The following is a 14,040-nucleotide window of genomic DNA, read 5'->3' on the forward strand; positions in this document are numbered from 1 at the left end:
ATGTTCAGCACAGTGCTTGTGTATTTTAAGACCCTCTGAATTTCACCAGTTGAGCGTTTTGTAGCACCCAAGCGCCTTCACAGATCTGCTCTTTCTCTCACTCCTCTTTTCTTCCTGCTGCCCAGCTGTGCCACCAGCCGTGTTCCCAAGCCCATTGCTGGCTGCTCACCCCCTCTCTCCCTGCTTCCCGCAGCCCATCGCTTTGCCCATGGTCTCCTCCTCTCTGTCACCTCTGGAGAAGGCAGCTCTGCTCCCAGTGACCCTGACGTGACAATGACGGCTTATTGCCTTCCAAGAAATTCCAGGTCAACCTCTCTCAGTTTACAACGAGGACATAATTTTTCCACTCTCAAGTCAAGACTGGTTTTTTTTCTGATTTTTGCACAATCGCCATTAAAGAAAGCCCACAGCTGTGTCCACTTATAAGTTATTTCCCATATCTGCACACTGCTCTGGAGTGCTAAAAGCAGCAAGCTGGCTTATCAGCACCTTTGCTCGCTGGGCTGCAATATCGCTGAGCACTGTGGTTACACGGAAACTCTGCCCCAGCGCCCGCCTGACCCCCGACAGCTGACTCTACTGCTTACTTTCCTCCTCAGATCACTATTAGCAATGAGGAGGTCATCAACCCCTCCTTTCTCGACCTGGTGAGGACTCCCCAGATGAGGAGGAACACACTCATCCTGATGTATGCCTGGTGAGTGCCCATGCCAGTCCAGCTTGTTACGAGGGCAGGGGATTTTGACGAAAAACTCCCTTGTGACTTTTAGGGTCTTTCCAGCTGCTTGTAATCATTTGTTTGCCTCGCAACTTTTTTTCCCCTTTGCTGTTTAGGTTCACAAGTGCCCTGACCTACCAAGGGCTTGTCATGCGCCTAGGAATTGTCGGAGGAAACCTCTACCTAGACTTCTTCATCTCAGGAGCCGTGGAGCTGCCTGCCGCTCTCCTAATTTTAGTGACAATTGATCGCATTGGCCGGCGCCTTCCCTTTGGAATAAGCAACATTGTGGCAGGAATTGCATGCCTCATTACTGCCTTCTTGCCAGAAGGTAATTCCCTTCCCAAAGTCAGGCTCTTGAGGTCAATGACTTCTCTCTGACACCTCTTAAGCAAGGACAGCAGGCCACACAAACCTGTAGATAAAAGTAAAAATTGTCTGGTGATGCGAGCAGCACCGCAGCCGTGGAACAACATACCTTGTTTGCTTATAGATTGCTCTGGGGTACGTAATGGTTGTATCTTTGATGGGTGGTGAGCAACAGCTGGGTGTAGTCTTAGGAAAAATGTGTATAAAGGCCCTGTACTGTTTTTGAAGGCAGATGCAAGGGAACAGTGTACAAACATAAAGGGAAGATACATTCCCTGACTTGGAAGACACTTAATGATGTAAGAAATCACTGATTTAGCTGAGACAGCTTGGTGGTCTTCTCATTTGCAAATAAAGTGATGCAAACCACAACACAATGTAGGGGCTATGGCAGACAACATGGAGATTGTCGCCCTGCCCTCACCCCCCCAGGGGTTTGGACAATGTTAAGGGGTTGGAGGAAAGGTATGGCTTTTGATTAAGTCATTCTTATCTGGTTTCAAGGACAACTAAAAGGTTTGATATTGTGCACAGGCTTCCCAGCACTCCTATCTTTTCTTTAAATTGTTTTCCCTCCTGTGTATTTTTTTTTAATCCCCGGGGAAGCATTTGGAGGTGCTCTGAAGTGAATGTTACCACATCATCGTGCTTTGCCTTAGCGTGGCTGGGAACCAGCAGCTGAATGGGCATTAGAGAGCCTTATTCCTCCCCAGGGGTGTTCCTGTCAAAGTAAGGGACAGTCCTGGCCAGCCTTAGAGGTTTTTGTTCCCAAAGTTATATTGTGGGGCAATCGTTTTCCTAGAGAAAAGCCATGAGAAGCCACTTCAAGAGTATGACGTGCCCATGAAAACAGGCAGGTTTGTGGTGAGTGCAAAATTAAATCATTCAAAGAGGTGTGTTGGTTCACCTCCATCTCAGTTAAGCTCCCTTTAAAGGGATTCCTCTAAAAGTACTTAAAATTAATACCATATGCTTGAGGAGCTTCACTGCTTTAACGGAAGCAGAAACGATGGGAGAAGGAAGTGGAGAGGGAAGATCAACGGTCTGTTCCTGGTGCCGGCACTGGTGGCTATGTGACCGTGCCCTGGGATGTCACATCGTCGTCACTTGTTTGCATTCCTTGGTCTGATCACTGAAGCCCACGAGGACTAACTCTGCTGTCCTGGCGGATTTTCCCCAGGTCCCCACTGCTGCGTGCCTCTCAGAAAAGCCGCCGCATGTCGAGCAGATGCCGGCCGCCCCGTGCTCCTGCGGCAGCTCCCCCGATGCGGGGCACGGCAATTCAGGTGCAGAGGGCCTGGTTACCCTGTCATCTGCTGACTTTGCCAGTCTTGTTCTCCACCTGTTAAAAAAGTACAAAGCACCCACTGGGAGAGCAGGGGCTGGGGACTGTTGATCGCCTGGCGCTAGGGCTGTTGTAGGAGGAGGAAACAAAGGGCGGCACTGGGGAATTACTCCTGCAGGACGCCTGCCTCTAGCACTTTCACGTATTTTGGGCCACACCATATGCTAAGCACAGTGCAGCAGGTCTGGGGTTACAGCAGGAGCATCATGTGGGGCTGGTATGGCTTGAGTGAGGGGAGAAGGTGGTGGCCGGGGGGGACAGCAGGGTGCTGCCACCAGCCTGCTCTCAGTAGTGGTGAAGTGCTGAGGGGACCTTGCCCAGGTGAGGACAGGGCAGCCTGGGGGTTAGATACTCGCAGATGGGACACCTGAGGTCCACGTCCTGCTTTCAAGAATGGTCTGTTTGTATGGATGGGAAAAGCTACAGCAGCAGCTTGTGAGAGCTCCGTCACGCTGGGGTGCTCACACAGTTCGAGTCCTCTGGCAGAGGGAGGAGGCACATGGACGTCACCCTCACCTCGGGATGAGGACTGAAGGGGTGCCAGGGAGACAATGTGGATTTGTTTTGTTCTTTCCAGCCTTTGCTTTTCTTACAAGTGTTTGAAAACAGAACTTTTCAGGGCAAAGGCAGTGTCTCGCAACATGGGATGAAATTTGATGGGCGTTTGTTTGGTTGTTTTGGAAGGGAAATAACCCCAAGCATCTCATTTTTTTGGTTCAGAGCAAACTGAAATGTTTTCTTGTTCTTCCTATTGAAGTTTTGAGAAAACACAATCACTGCCAGAGCCCTCTCCAGTGGCAGAGGTCCCCTTCGTGCCAGGTTCAGGCTTGCCGTTTCACTCACCTCCCAGTCTGCCCAGCCGTGGTTAGACCATACAGGCAACCATCCTCTCCCAAGAGCATTGCAGAAGTGCTTACTGAGTTCCTCGTGATGCTCCTCCAGAGGCCGTTGGCTCTCCAGAGCGGGCAGTCAGACTGCTGAGGGGTTGCACACAGCGAGACGGGATGGCTCTGCCCTGCGGCGCAGATGTGACCGTCGCACACCCCTGCTGATGTATAAGGGCCCCCTGCTGACGTATACGGGGCAGTGGCTGGGCACCGGGGCTCGAGTGGAGCCCGGAGAGCTGGGCAGAGCCACCGGGGCAGCGTAAGGCCCCTGGGCCAGTTGTGCCAGGTACAAAGACAAGCACCAGGGAAGGGAAGGGGGAGGATGGCCAGTAGTAGCATTATTAGGAGTGTGTCTAATGTGCAATGGCTAGACGAATTATGGAGTGTAGTTGGCCTGCTCTAGGCATCATTTTACTGGAGCATCCCTGGAGGTATTTAAAAGACACGTAGATGTGGCACTTAAGGACATGGTTTAGTGGTGGACTTGGCAGTGTTAGGTTTGCGATTGGACTCGATGATCTTAAAGGTCTTTTCCAACCTAAATGATTCTATGATTCTATGCACCTCTAGAGGTAGCTTCTTTGTAGTCAGAAGGCTTTGGGAGGTGACTCAATGGTGTTTCTTACAGCATAACATCCCTATATAAACAAATGCTCCTTTCCAGAGCACAATTTGGACATCGTCTTGGAAATTTGTAACGTTCATTCTCCCACCCGTGCTGTTATGCTCCACCAGCATCTTGAATCAATCGACTGGAAGTGATTTCTGATTCTCCAAAGCAGCCTCACATGATGCTGGAAAGCAATAAATGCCAGTACAGATTGATATCTACAGCAGTGGCCTTTCAGTCTGATTTGCACTGATCCAGTGTTTCTGTGACGTAGCTTCTGCTGACAGGGCCTGGGGCTCTCAGAAATGCTCTGCTGGTGCAGCAAAGCACACTTCACCCGGGTTTCTTTTTGAATGAACAGATATCCCATGGCTCAAAATGACGGTTGCCACGCTGGGAAGACTGGGCATCACCATGGCTTTTGAAATTGTCTATCTTGTGAACACTGAATTGTACCCTACGACGCTGAGGTATGTCAAAAGCTCCCAAGAATCTTTCAAATTTTCCCTCTGCTTTTCCCAAGTGCCTGTTTCACTGTGGTTTAGTAAAACTTGGTTTTCTCCAGAGTTTCCTAGCTGAATAGCCACTGCTCAATGTGGATGGCATATACTGACGAGATAATTTTGGAGCTAAGTCTACATTCTGCTCCTTAAACTGCTGGTTCATCTGTTTGGTAGCGCCTTTCAAATACCTGGCATTATTTTTCTTTTGCAGAAACTTTGGTGTTTCCCTGTGCTCGAGTTTGTGTGACCTAGGTGGGATCATAGCCCCGTTCCTGCTTTTCCGATTAGCAGCCATTTGGTTGGAGCTACCTCTCATTATTTTCAGTAAGATTTGATTTAAAATGTACTTTTGGTTTAAATATCCTCCTCCTAACAGAGCTTTTCTTTCGGGGCAAAAGTGTAGTGTGTGGCCTCATCCGCCCCTCACACCAGCGCCTCTCGACCTTCATGCCTAGAGCAAGAGGCTGAACGGCAGATGGGTGAAATGCGGGTGATTTCACGGTACGCTATGGAAGAGCTCAGGTCTGCTTGGGTAACTTGGCTGAAGGAGCATAAAAGAAACTATGTGAGGTGCTTTAAGACTGAGAAACCTTGCTGCTAAGTTCTCTAATTGCAGAGAAGTAAGCTTAGTCTCCCAAGAGTAGAGGTTAATGTCCTTTAAAAAATAGTTGGTTTGGGTTTTTTGGTATATACAGTTATGACTATGGATGTTGTATTAACCATAACTTCATATTCCCATCAAACTCTTTTCCTCAGTTGCATTTTGGGAAAAAAATCAGCCCTGTAGAGTAATTCTGTGGAAAAAAAATTTAGTTATTTCCAACAAGGAAATGGGAGTCTGTGGCTAAACCAGGCTTCCAGGAGATACATATGACTGGCAAAAAAGCAAAAGGGATAGGATAGAATAAGGAGGGAAATTAGTGTTAATGACAACTTTAGCTGAAAATAAAAATGGAAAGACAAGTGTCATTTTAAGAGATTACCATTACTCCAAGAATAGACATATATAGAAGTACGGTGCTCACATTATCTAATTCTGAAATTCTGCTGCTGCTGAAGGACATATGAATTCCCTCTGTCTTGAGTAAACAGCTACAAAATCAGAGAGGATCAGAGAGGACTGTGCAACAGTGAGGGAACATTTTACTTTTTCCTCCAGCCCTTCTATTTTTTACTTATTACATTATTTAGATTATATCTATGCAGGAAACAATTCCAAAATAAGCATTCCTGATGAACTATTTCAGATTGGCTCTGTATCTGAACGCTCTTTCCCAAGGATGAATTTTTATTCTGAATCACATAATCTACTTTGGCCATGGATACAAGAAGAGAGTATTTCAGGAAAATCTCAATGGTCTCAAGAAACACAGATGCATCTACGTGATAGAGCCCCTTGAACAAAGGCAGATTTGTCTTATGTGAGAAATACCATCCTGGTTCCAGTGCAATTAGTATGCACTTGCCCATGTTCACTTATCTCAGGTTTTTGACTTCTAAGATCTCCCTTTTGGGTCAATTCAGGCTGCAAATGAACCCCTAGCCCTCAAGTTTTTTTGTAATAGGTTAAATTAATGTATCATAAAGGTGATTGATAAGAATAGGGTAATCAGAAATAGCTGTTGTGCTTTAAAAATCTCACTTCAACCTTAATCTGCATAAACTTTCCTCAGTGGATAAACCCTGAAAATAAGAAAAGTAACAATTTTCTTATTGCTTTTGTGTTTCTTGAATGTCCATTGTAGGTATTCTCGCAGTTGTCTGCGGCCTCCTAGTATTGCTTTTACCAGAGACAAAGGGAATCTCCTTACCAGAGACAGTGGAGGATGTGGAGCAGCTTTCAAGGTATGATATGTATTTTATTAGTTTTACTTGGGTGAGGTTTCCCGAGGGTGTTCTCCTCTAACCTTACCAGCCGTCACAAATTATTGATGTTTGCCAAGTGTCAAAGTAAATTCCCTAGTCACGTTGATGTTATGAGCAAGTGGTATTTTCAATAGAAACGTGAACTTTTCAGTACCACTAAGGCAGGTTGTTAAAAAAAAAGGAATGGGGATAGAATCTGTATTTTTCTCACAGAGACACAAAGTTGTCTTGTGCACCTCTAGAAGCAGAAGGTAATAGTGTGCAAGAGAGAGACTGCAAAGTATAGCCTGCAACTCTCTGCTCAAGAAAACCAGCCTTTACCTCAATCAAAGCATCCTGTGAAGAAGGGCCCTTGATCATGGGAGCATTTCCACAATTTGTGAAGTCATTGAGAAGTCAGGTACAAGATGAATTTGTAGCTGAAGAGTTGTAGGCACAGCTTTCCCACTCCTGGCACATGGCAAGCCAGACTCCACTGTGCTGCAGGCGTGCAGGGAACATTTACACCTTGGCTAAATTTCTTGAGGAGCTAGCGCTATACATTAACGTTTCAAGCAGTGGCTTTGGATATCACATTAACAACTTTTGCCTGCTTCAATGTACAAACTAAAGAAAGAGGAAATTTTCTATACAGAAAGTGAATGTTTCAGTACTGCAGCTTGGACTACAACTTGGACTACATCTTTTCCTGTTTCTTTCACCCTTATACCCTTCTCCCCTTCTGTTTCTTCAGTCATTTTGGTAAATGTGGCAAGAAACAGAAACACCAGGACACCAACTCTTATATTTGACCTTTGAAGGACAGCGCTGAGCAAAGAAGCATGTTCCCATACTGGGAATTTGCTCTCCACCTGCACCACTTCAAAACTTGCTACACAGTATGGATTAAACTCCATGTTGTTCTTCTAAGCATAAGGACGTTTAAAACAAGCAGTGTATTGTTCTATAAATATGGAATAAATTAATTTTTTTCTGAATATGCTGTTTGTAGGAAGGGAGCACTCTGTGGTTCTTGGTAGAGAACAGAACAGCTTTAAAAAGATGCACTATCCAGCTCAGTGAGCTCTTATTTATTTCTTTATATATTTGAGCCATTTGTTTATTACTGTTATTAGCATATACCTTTGGGTGGGGAGGGTTTGAAATGGTACTGCTTGCTTAAAATTTGGATGACTTTAAGGAGGAAAGGATGAGTTTTTCAACCCGTTCTCCTTTGTACCTGGAGAATCTGGACAAATAGAAGATCTGATGGCTCAGGAAGGAGGGTGCTGATCAGGGCAGCCCTTTCTCTGGTGGGGAGGGATGGGAATCAGAGGCGTGCATCAGGAGACCCTCGCCCTGGTCTGATCCTCTCCCCCAGTGAGCCTCTGCCACAAAAGCCCTGCTTCCCAGCCTGTTCAAGGGCTTTCTGAAATGTGGCAGCAGTACTCATCCTCCCCTTCCCAGGGCTTTGTGTAGGTGTCACATCCTACACAGGGCATTAGCTTTGCAGGTCAGCACATCCTGCTGCCCATTGGTGCCTCCCCCCCCGACCCAGCTGGGGTTCATGTGCCACCCCATTGTCCTGTCCCCTGGCCAGGGACCCCCGTATCTCCAAAGGAAGGGCTTCTGCCTGCTCTTCCCTCTCGGGTGCTTTTCCAACCCTGTCTTTCAAGACCATGCTGATGTTTTCTCTTCTAAAACATGCTCTCTGCCCATCCCTACAAACCAAATTCCCTTGCCCTGACCACTGCCAAGGTGACCTGCAATTTCTGTCTTCTGTCCATTATTATTTGTCATCTTTCTGCCTTGGAGATAAATTACTTGGGTTGTTAACAGGGATGTTAAGCTGTCTTGGGAAGGTGAGCAGGGATGAGACAAGAGCTTTGGTTATGGAGGGAAGTGTTAAATGGTCCTGGTTGTTTCCAGCTGACCTGTAGCAGAAGTGTTTGAATCTGTGGCTCTGCAAGCAGATAGCAGGGAGGACAGCCCACCTTCCCATTCAGCTGTATGACCTTCTTCGATCAAGCATTGGGTCCTGACCACTGACAGGCAAGCAATACGCTCCTTACAGTGAAGGACTTGGGAAGCTGTGGTGTTCAAAAAGTATCCTGTTACTAACAGAGAATTCAACAAGAAAAAGAAAGCCACTGAGCTCTTGTAAAGGGCCTTATAAGCTCAGAAAATAACATATTTGGCATAAGCAAATATAGGACTGAGTTTTGAAGGTTCATACCACAAATAAGTAATGCTAACATTACAGTCAGCGCAGCTGAATCACTACTGCTCTAGTCTCACCATCTAAAGAGCACACATAGGCAGGTGCCTGCACAGCAGGGTTTCCTACAGTGAGGAGTATACTGTACATTCCAACAGTTCCTGACTCTCCCTGCATTTTCCCAGCAACTGCCCATGCCACCAACCCTGCTGGAGGAAAACAGGACCTTTACTAGCAATCTCGGTCTCCTGTTTGCATACTTCGAGCAGTTAGCGATAAGGGCTGTCTTTCAAGGCTGTTTCTAACTTCCTCTGAGGAAGTTAGAAAGTTAACATAGTTAAAGGTCAATGGGATGCTTAGCAAAAGTCAGTAGTGATTGAAAGATATGAAACTAAATGGGCATCTCATAATATATCTGGCTAATTGGCGATATCTAGAAGATAACCCAAAACTGGAGTTACTGCTGCAGGGAGAAAACTCCTCCTGCACCAACACAGTCTTCTGCAGATAGCTGTAAACTCCCCAGGGCTGGCTGGCAGAGACCAGCCCTGAACTGGAAGCTGCGGGCTTGCACTGGCCAGGTGCTGGGTCTCAGCGCAGGGTGGGAGCGCAAGTGCCTGGCCGCAGAGCTCAGCCCTGCCTTCCTCGCACCCGGCCAGCCCGCGCCGCAGGCATGGCCCGCAGGGAGCCAGGGTGAGGCACTCGGATGCAATGTGGTATGAGCTGAGCCTCCTTCTTCCTTTTAATGTTTCTTCTTTGTGAATCTTAATTTTTTTTAATCGGTTTCTTAGACACCACAGCAGTCTGAGAAGGACTGTGGAGATCGTTTAAAGCTGCAGCTTGCCAAAGAAATGTCAGTATTACTTGCCAGCTGCTGCTGTTTGTGGACAACTAAAATGTGTTGAGAAGTGAGAGACACAAAGACTTGTTTCAGGCCTTTCAGACTGTTCTTTGTTTTGCGTAGCACCGTATGTTGCTCAGAAGAGAATGTCAGTGAAATATTTCAGTATGTAAAATCACTAGAGGCAGCGTCAGAAGTTTGGATATATTTATTTTCTAAAAATTCATATCTAAAGGGCAGCAGGAAAAAGCCTGTGTATGTGTTCTGACTTCTAATATGATAGTACTTAACTTCAGATAGGGTTTGTATTTGGTAATGGCTCCTATGCTAACCCTTATCCCTAACAGGGGGATTTTGAAGATGGAAAATCCATCTCTCTGAGACTTCAGGTTGCCTCATGAAGGTTGTGAGGTGGGTAGTAACCTGTTTTACGACCAACAGTTTTGTGACGGTGGGGTTACACTGTTGTGGGTGAGGGTGGAGAGATGAGGTGGTGGAAGCAGAGGGAGAACTTCAGCAAGGGAGGACCCTGGGGGAAACCAGCCAGGGTCATGCAGACCACTGGACAGGCTGCTTGTTTAAAAAGAGTTATTATAAATTCATATGTGCCTCAGACCACTTAATACATTGAGCCTTATGGGAAAGCCCTACAAAATTCTCAGGTGGCAAAGCAAGTGTTCTCCTAAACTGCATCGACTGACACTAAAAAGCCTGTCGTGACCCACCTCAGTGAGAAGCACCTCTTCAGAAGGGGCCAAAGACTGCCAGCTTTAGTTCTCTGGCATGTGTTACACTTCAGAGGCTCAGTGAGAGATGTGATGTGCATAGCAGACGAAGGATCACCTTACCACTGCCAAAGACACACGTTCAACATGACCTCAGAAGCCCAGGAGCTGTGTTCTTCCTGCCTGCAAAGAGATTCCCCAGACCAACAAACGAGTCAAAGTGCCATTTGGTCCAAATGTGCCACTGCCACCAAATTTACCTTGTTACTTCATCTAGTCTGTGCAAGTGGTTAATGATAAGTGAAAATTTTTATTGCCATTGACACTCTCGCAGAAGGAAACGATCACAATTTACACGCTTTAAGAGGTTATAAGGTAGGACTTCTGTAGCCGTTCAAGCCTGTCCAGGCATTTCTGGTAGGTTTGGCAAGGACAGCAGGAGTGGCTTTGTCTGCCTACAAGCCAGGTATTAACCATGCCTGCAAGAGTTCACATTTGAAGAGCTTTACAAATTAAAGACCAAGCTGCAACACAGAATTTCTGTTGTCAGGGCAGTACTGTGTGTATTTCTTGGCTGACTTAATGATCCAAATGAATAGACACAGAAAATATGCAGGAGGGCATTTATGCCCAGTGAATCCCCCTCGACCAGAGACGTGGGTGTGGAATGCTTTATCAGAGCTGTTCCTGCTCAGGAAGGCAATGCCCTGAGATCATTGCTTCTCCCAGAATCAGACACCAGGTGTAGAAGCTGCAAAAATCACCCTAACTCTGTTTTATAGCTCTTATCTCCCTTTATAGCTGTAGTGGTTTAACCCCAGTCGGCAACTCAGCCCCACGCAGCCGCTCGCTCACTTCCCCCAGTGGGATGGGGGAAAGAAACAGAAGAGTAAAAGTGAGAAAACTCGTGGGTTGAGATAAAGACAGGTTAATAGGGAAAGCAAAAGCCCCACACACACAAGCAAAGCAAAACAAGGCATTCATTCACTGCTTCCCATGGGCAGGCAGGTGTTCAGCCATCCCCAGGAAAGCAGGGCTCCATCACGCGTAACGGTGACTTGGGAAGACAAACGCCATCACTCCGAACATCCCCTCTTCCTTCTTCTTCCCCCAGCTTTCTATGCTGAGCACAACGTCATATGGTATGGAGTAGCCCTTTGGTCAGCTGGGGTCAGCTGTCCCGGCTGTGCCCCCTCCCAGCTCCTTGTGCCCCCCCAGCCTCCTTGCTGGTGGGGTGGGGTGAGGAGCAGAAAGGGCCTTGACTCTGTGTAAGCCCTGCTCAGCAGTAACGAAAACATCCCTGTGTTATCAACACTATTTCCAGCACAAATCCAAAACATAGCCCCATGCTAGCTAGCATGAAGAAAATTAACTCTACCTCAGCCAAAACCAGCACATTCTCCACCCCTTATTCTGTACCATCTACATCAGGTCCCACACTATCCAATACATCCTTATTAACCACCACCCCCCTTCCCATCCTTTGATATAATAGACAGATATCATTCCCTTAGTCTATGGACCACCCCTGTAAAATGTCCATAAAATGTCCAGAAATGTCCATTGAGTTTCTTTAGCCCACAACTTTGGGCTCCATCTGTTATGGTGGTCACTCAGGACAGGAGAGGTGGTGTGTTGCGTGGAGTTATTGGGCACCAAAGCCAGCTCAGGTTGGGTCACTGCTGCACTTGCATGGCTTGTTTTAAGGCTTGTCCTCCATTGGTTCAGGTGGTTCCTGCTGTAGTAATTCCTATAACATGCAACTCAAATTATGGGTTACAACAATTTCAAGGTATTTCCATTACAGTCCCCACCCCTGGTCCCTTTGGACCAGACCATAGGGTTTAACATTGCAATGAACTCCTCCCCTTGCCCCTGCTCCAGCTTGGACTTATCCACAGACTGCAGTCCCTTAGGGGTGTACCTGCTCCAAGTGGAGCCTTATCTATGAGCCACAGTCTCTCCAGGGGTGTACCTGCTGCGGCATAGGCTTATCCACAGCCACAGTCGCTTTGAGGTGCACCTGTTCCAGCATGGCCTTACCCATGGCTGCAGTCCCTCCAGGGGAGTACCTGCTCTCTTGTGGGCTTATCCATGGCCACACACTTTGAAGTGTTCCAGCATGACCTCATGCACAGCTACTGATGCTTCAAGGTGTACCTGCTGCAGCATGGACTTATCCACAGCCACAGACACTTTGGCGTGTCCTGCTCCCGCATGGACTCATCCACAGATCACAGTTCCTTCAACTCAAGTTCATACTGGAGTTCCAACCTGTCCAGTACAGCAGCACAGAAACAGCAGTGATGCCCTGGCCATCTGCCAGCCCAGGCACATCGCCATTGCTGTTATCAAAATGTTCCCAGGCACAGCACAGTGAAATGGGAAGCACTACTGCAGTAGGGCAAGCAGCAAAAGCAAAAAGCAGCCACTAATGAGCACTAGACTCTAATATACAGTAAGGCAAGCAAGCCCCATGGCAAGCACAGGAGCCTGCGGGTTAATAGCTAAACAGCAATAATGGCTATAAATTTGATCTAGCACATTCTAATCAAATCTGTTGTTACCTTGAACCCTTCGAGCCCCACGTTGGGCACCAAAAAGGACTGTCGTGGTTTAACCCCAGTTGGCAACTCAGCCCCACGCAGCCGCTCGCTCACTTCCCCCAGTGGGATGGGGGAAAGAAACAGAGAGTAAAAGTGAGAACACTCGTGGGTTGAGATAAAGACAGGTTAATAGGGAAAGCAAAAGCCCCCCACACACAAGCAAAGCAAAACAAGGCATTCATTCACTGCTTCCCATGGGCAGGCAGGTGTTCAGCCATCCCCAGGAAAGCAGGGCTCCATCACGCGTAACAGTGACTTGGGAAGACAAACGCCATCACTCCAAACGTCCCCCCCTTCCTTCTTCTTCCCCCAGGTTTCTATGCTGAGCACAACATCATATGGTATGGAATAGCCCTTTGGTCAGCTGGGGTCAGCTGTCCCGGCTGTGTCCCCTCCCAGCTCCTTGTGCAGCCCCAGCCTCCTCGCTGGTGGGGTGGGGTGAGGAGCAGAAAGGGCCTTGACTCTGTGTAAGCCCTGCTCAGCAGTAACGAAGACATCCCTGTGTTATCCACTCTGTTTCCAGCACAAATCCAAAACATAGCCCCATGCTAGAAAATTAACTCTACCCCAGCCAAAACCAGCACAATAGCCTATGGGAGAAAAAAAAAGAACTCCTGGGATGCAACCCATCCCTTTTGTACATACATGCATACAAAAAATAAAAAGACAATTTAAATTAAATGATGTGCAGCTTGTCATGCCTGGGAGTGGACATCTGCACTGCAGAAAGTGGGCAAGACAAATCCCAGCCCACGAAGTAGCGGTGTTACTTGGGGTACACTCAGCACACCCTGGGGATGCAGAAAGGAGGCCATGCAGAGTTGGGGGTCCCCAGGCACCTGTGGGGTGCTCCCTGACTGTTATGCAAGGGGTGCAGGATGAGAGCGGGGGTTCATAGTTAGCAAGTGTTTCACTTTGGAGAGTGTGTGCCAAGCTTTCCCTGGAAAGCATCTCTAAAGGTCTAAGCTTTCACTTCATATAACCACAGGCATGTGTACATTGTTTTCTTTTAGAGAAAAAAATTTACATGTAATGGTTATATAGTGAGATAAAGTTATATAGTGAAACAGGATGGGTACTACGGACAACAAAATTTTATAATACGTTAAACACATTGTCATTACTTGCTGTAATGATTGACAGTTATTTCTCTGTCTTCGCTATGGACTAACTTTAGGGTGAGGCTATTTTTTATTCACTGTTTTCTATCTCTGAAGCAATATTTGTACTTTTGCTGACACACAGCTTTCCATGTCAATAAAAATTATGAAAATACAAACCAAATATGTTTGCTTCTTTTTTTTTTTCATCCTGTGTATTTAATGTTATCGGACATAACTAATAAAACTTCACATGCATACAAGACATGTACA

At 46.8% G+C, this 14,040-nt stretch overlaps 1 protein-coding gene across 1 annotated transcript in view; it reads left to right on the plus strand.

The window, feature by feature from the left end:
- SLC22A3 (solute carrier family 22 member 3) overlaps nt 1–7,089 on the plus strand; it is a 29,691-nt gene extending 22,602 nt beyond the window's left edge. Inside the window, exons 6-11 of the mRNA XM_075497370.1 lie at nt 600–697; nt 835–1,049; nt 4,291–4,399; nt 4,644–4,756; nt 6,178–6,277; nt 7,032–7,089. Coding sequence (XP_075353485.1) covers nt 600–697; nt 835–1,049; nt 4,291–4,399; nt 4,644–4,756; nt 6,178–6,277; nt 7,032–7,089 — 693 coding nt within the window. The remainder of the gene's footprint in view (nt 1–599; nt 698–834; nt 1,050–4,290; nt 4,400–4,643; nt 4,757–6,177; nt 6,278–7,031) is intronic.
- The last annotated feature ends 6,951 nt before the right edge of the window (nt 7,090–14,040 follow it).

Source organism: Mycteria americana, chromosome 3 (genome assembly GCF_035582795.1).
Source record: "Mycteria americana isolate JAX WOST 10 ecotype Jacksonville Zoo and Gardens chromosome 3, USCA_MyAme_1.0, whole genome shotgun sequence".
NCBI lineage: Eukaryota > Metazoa > Chordata > Aves > Ciconiiformes > Ciconiidae > Mycteria > Mycteria americana.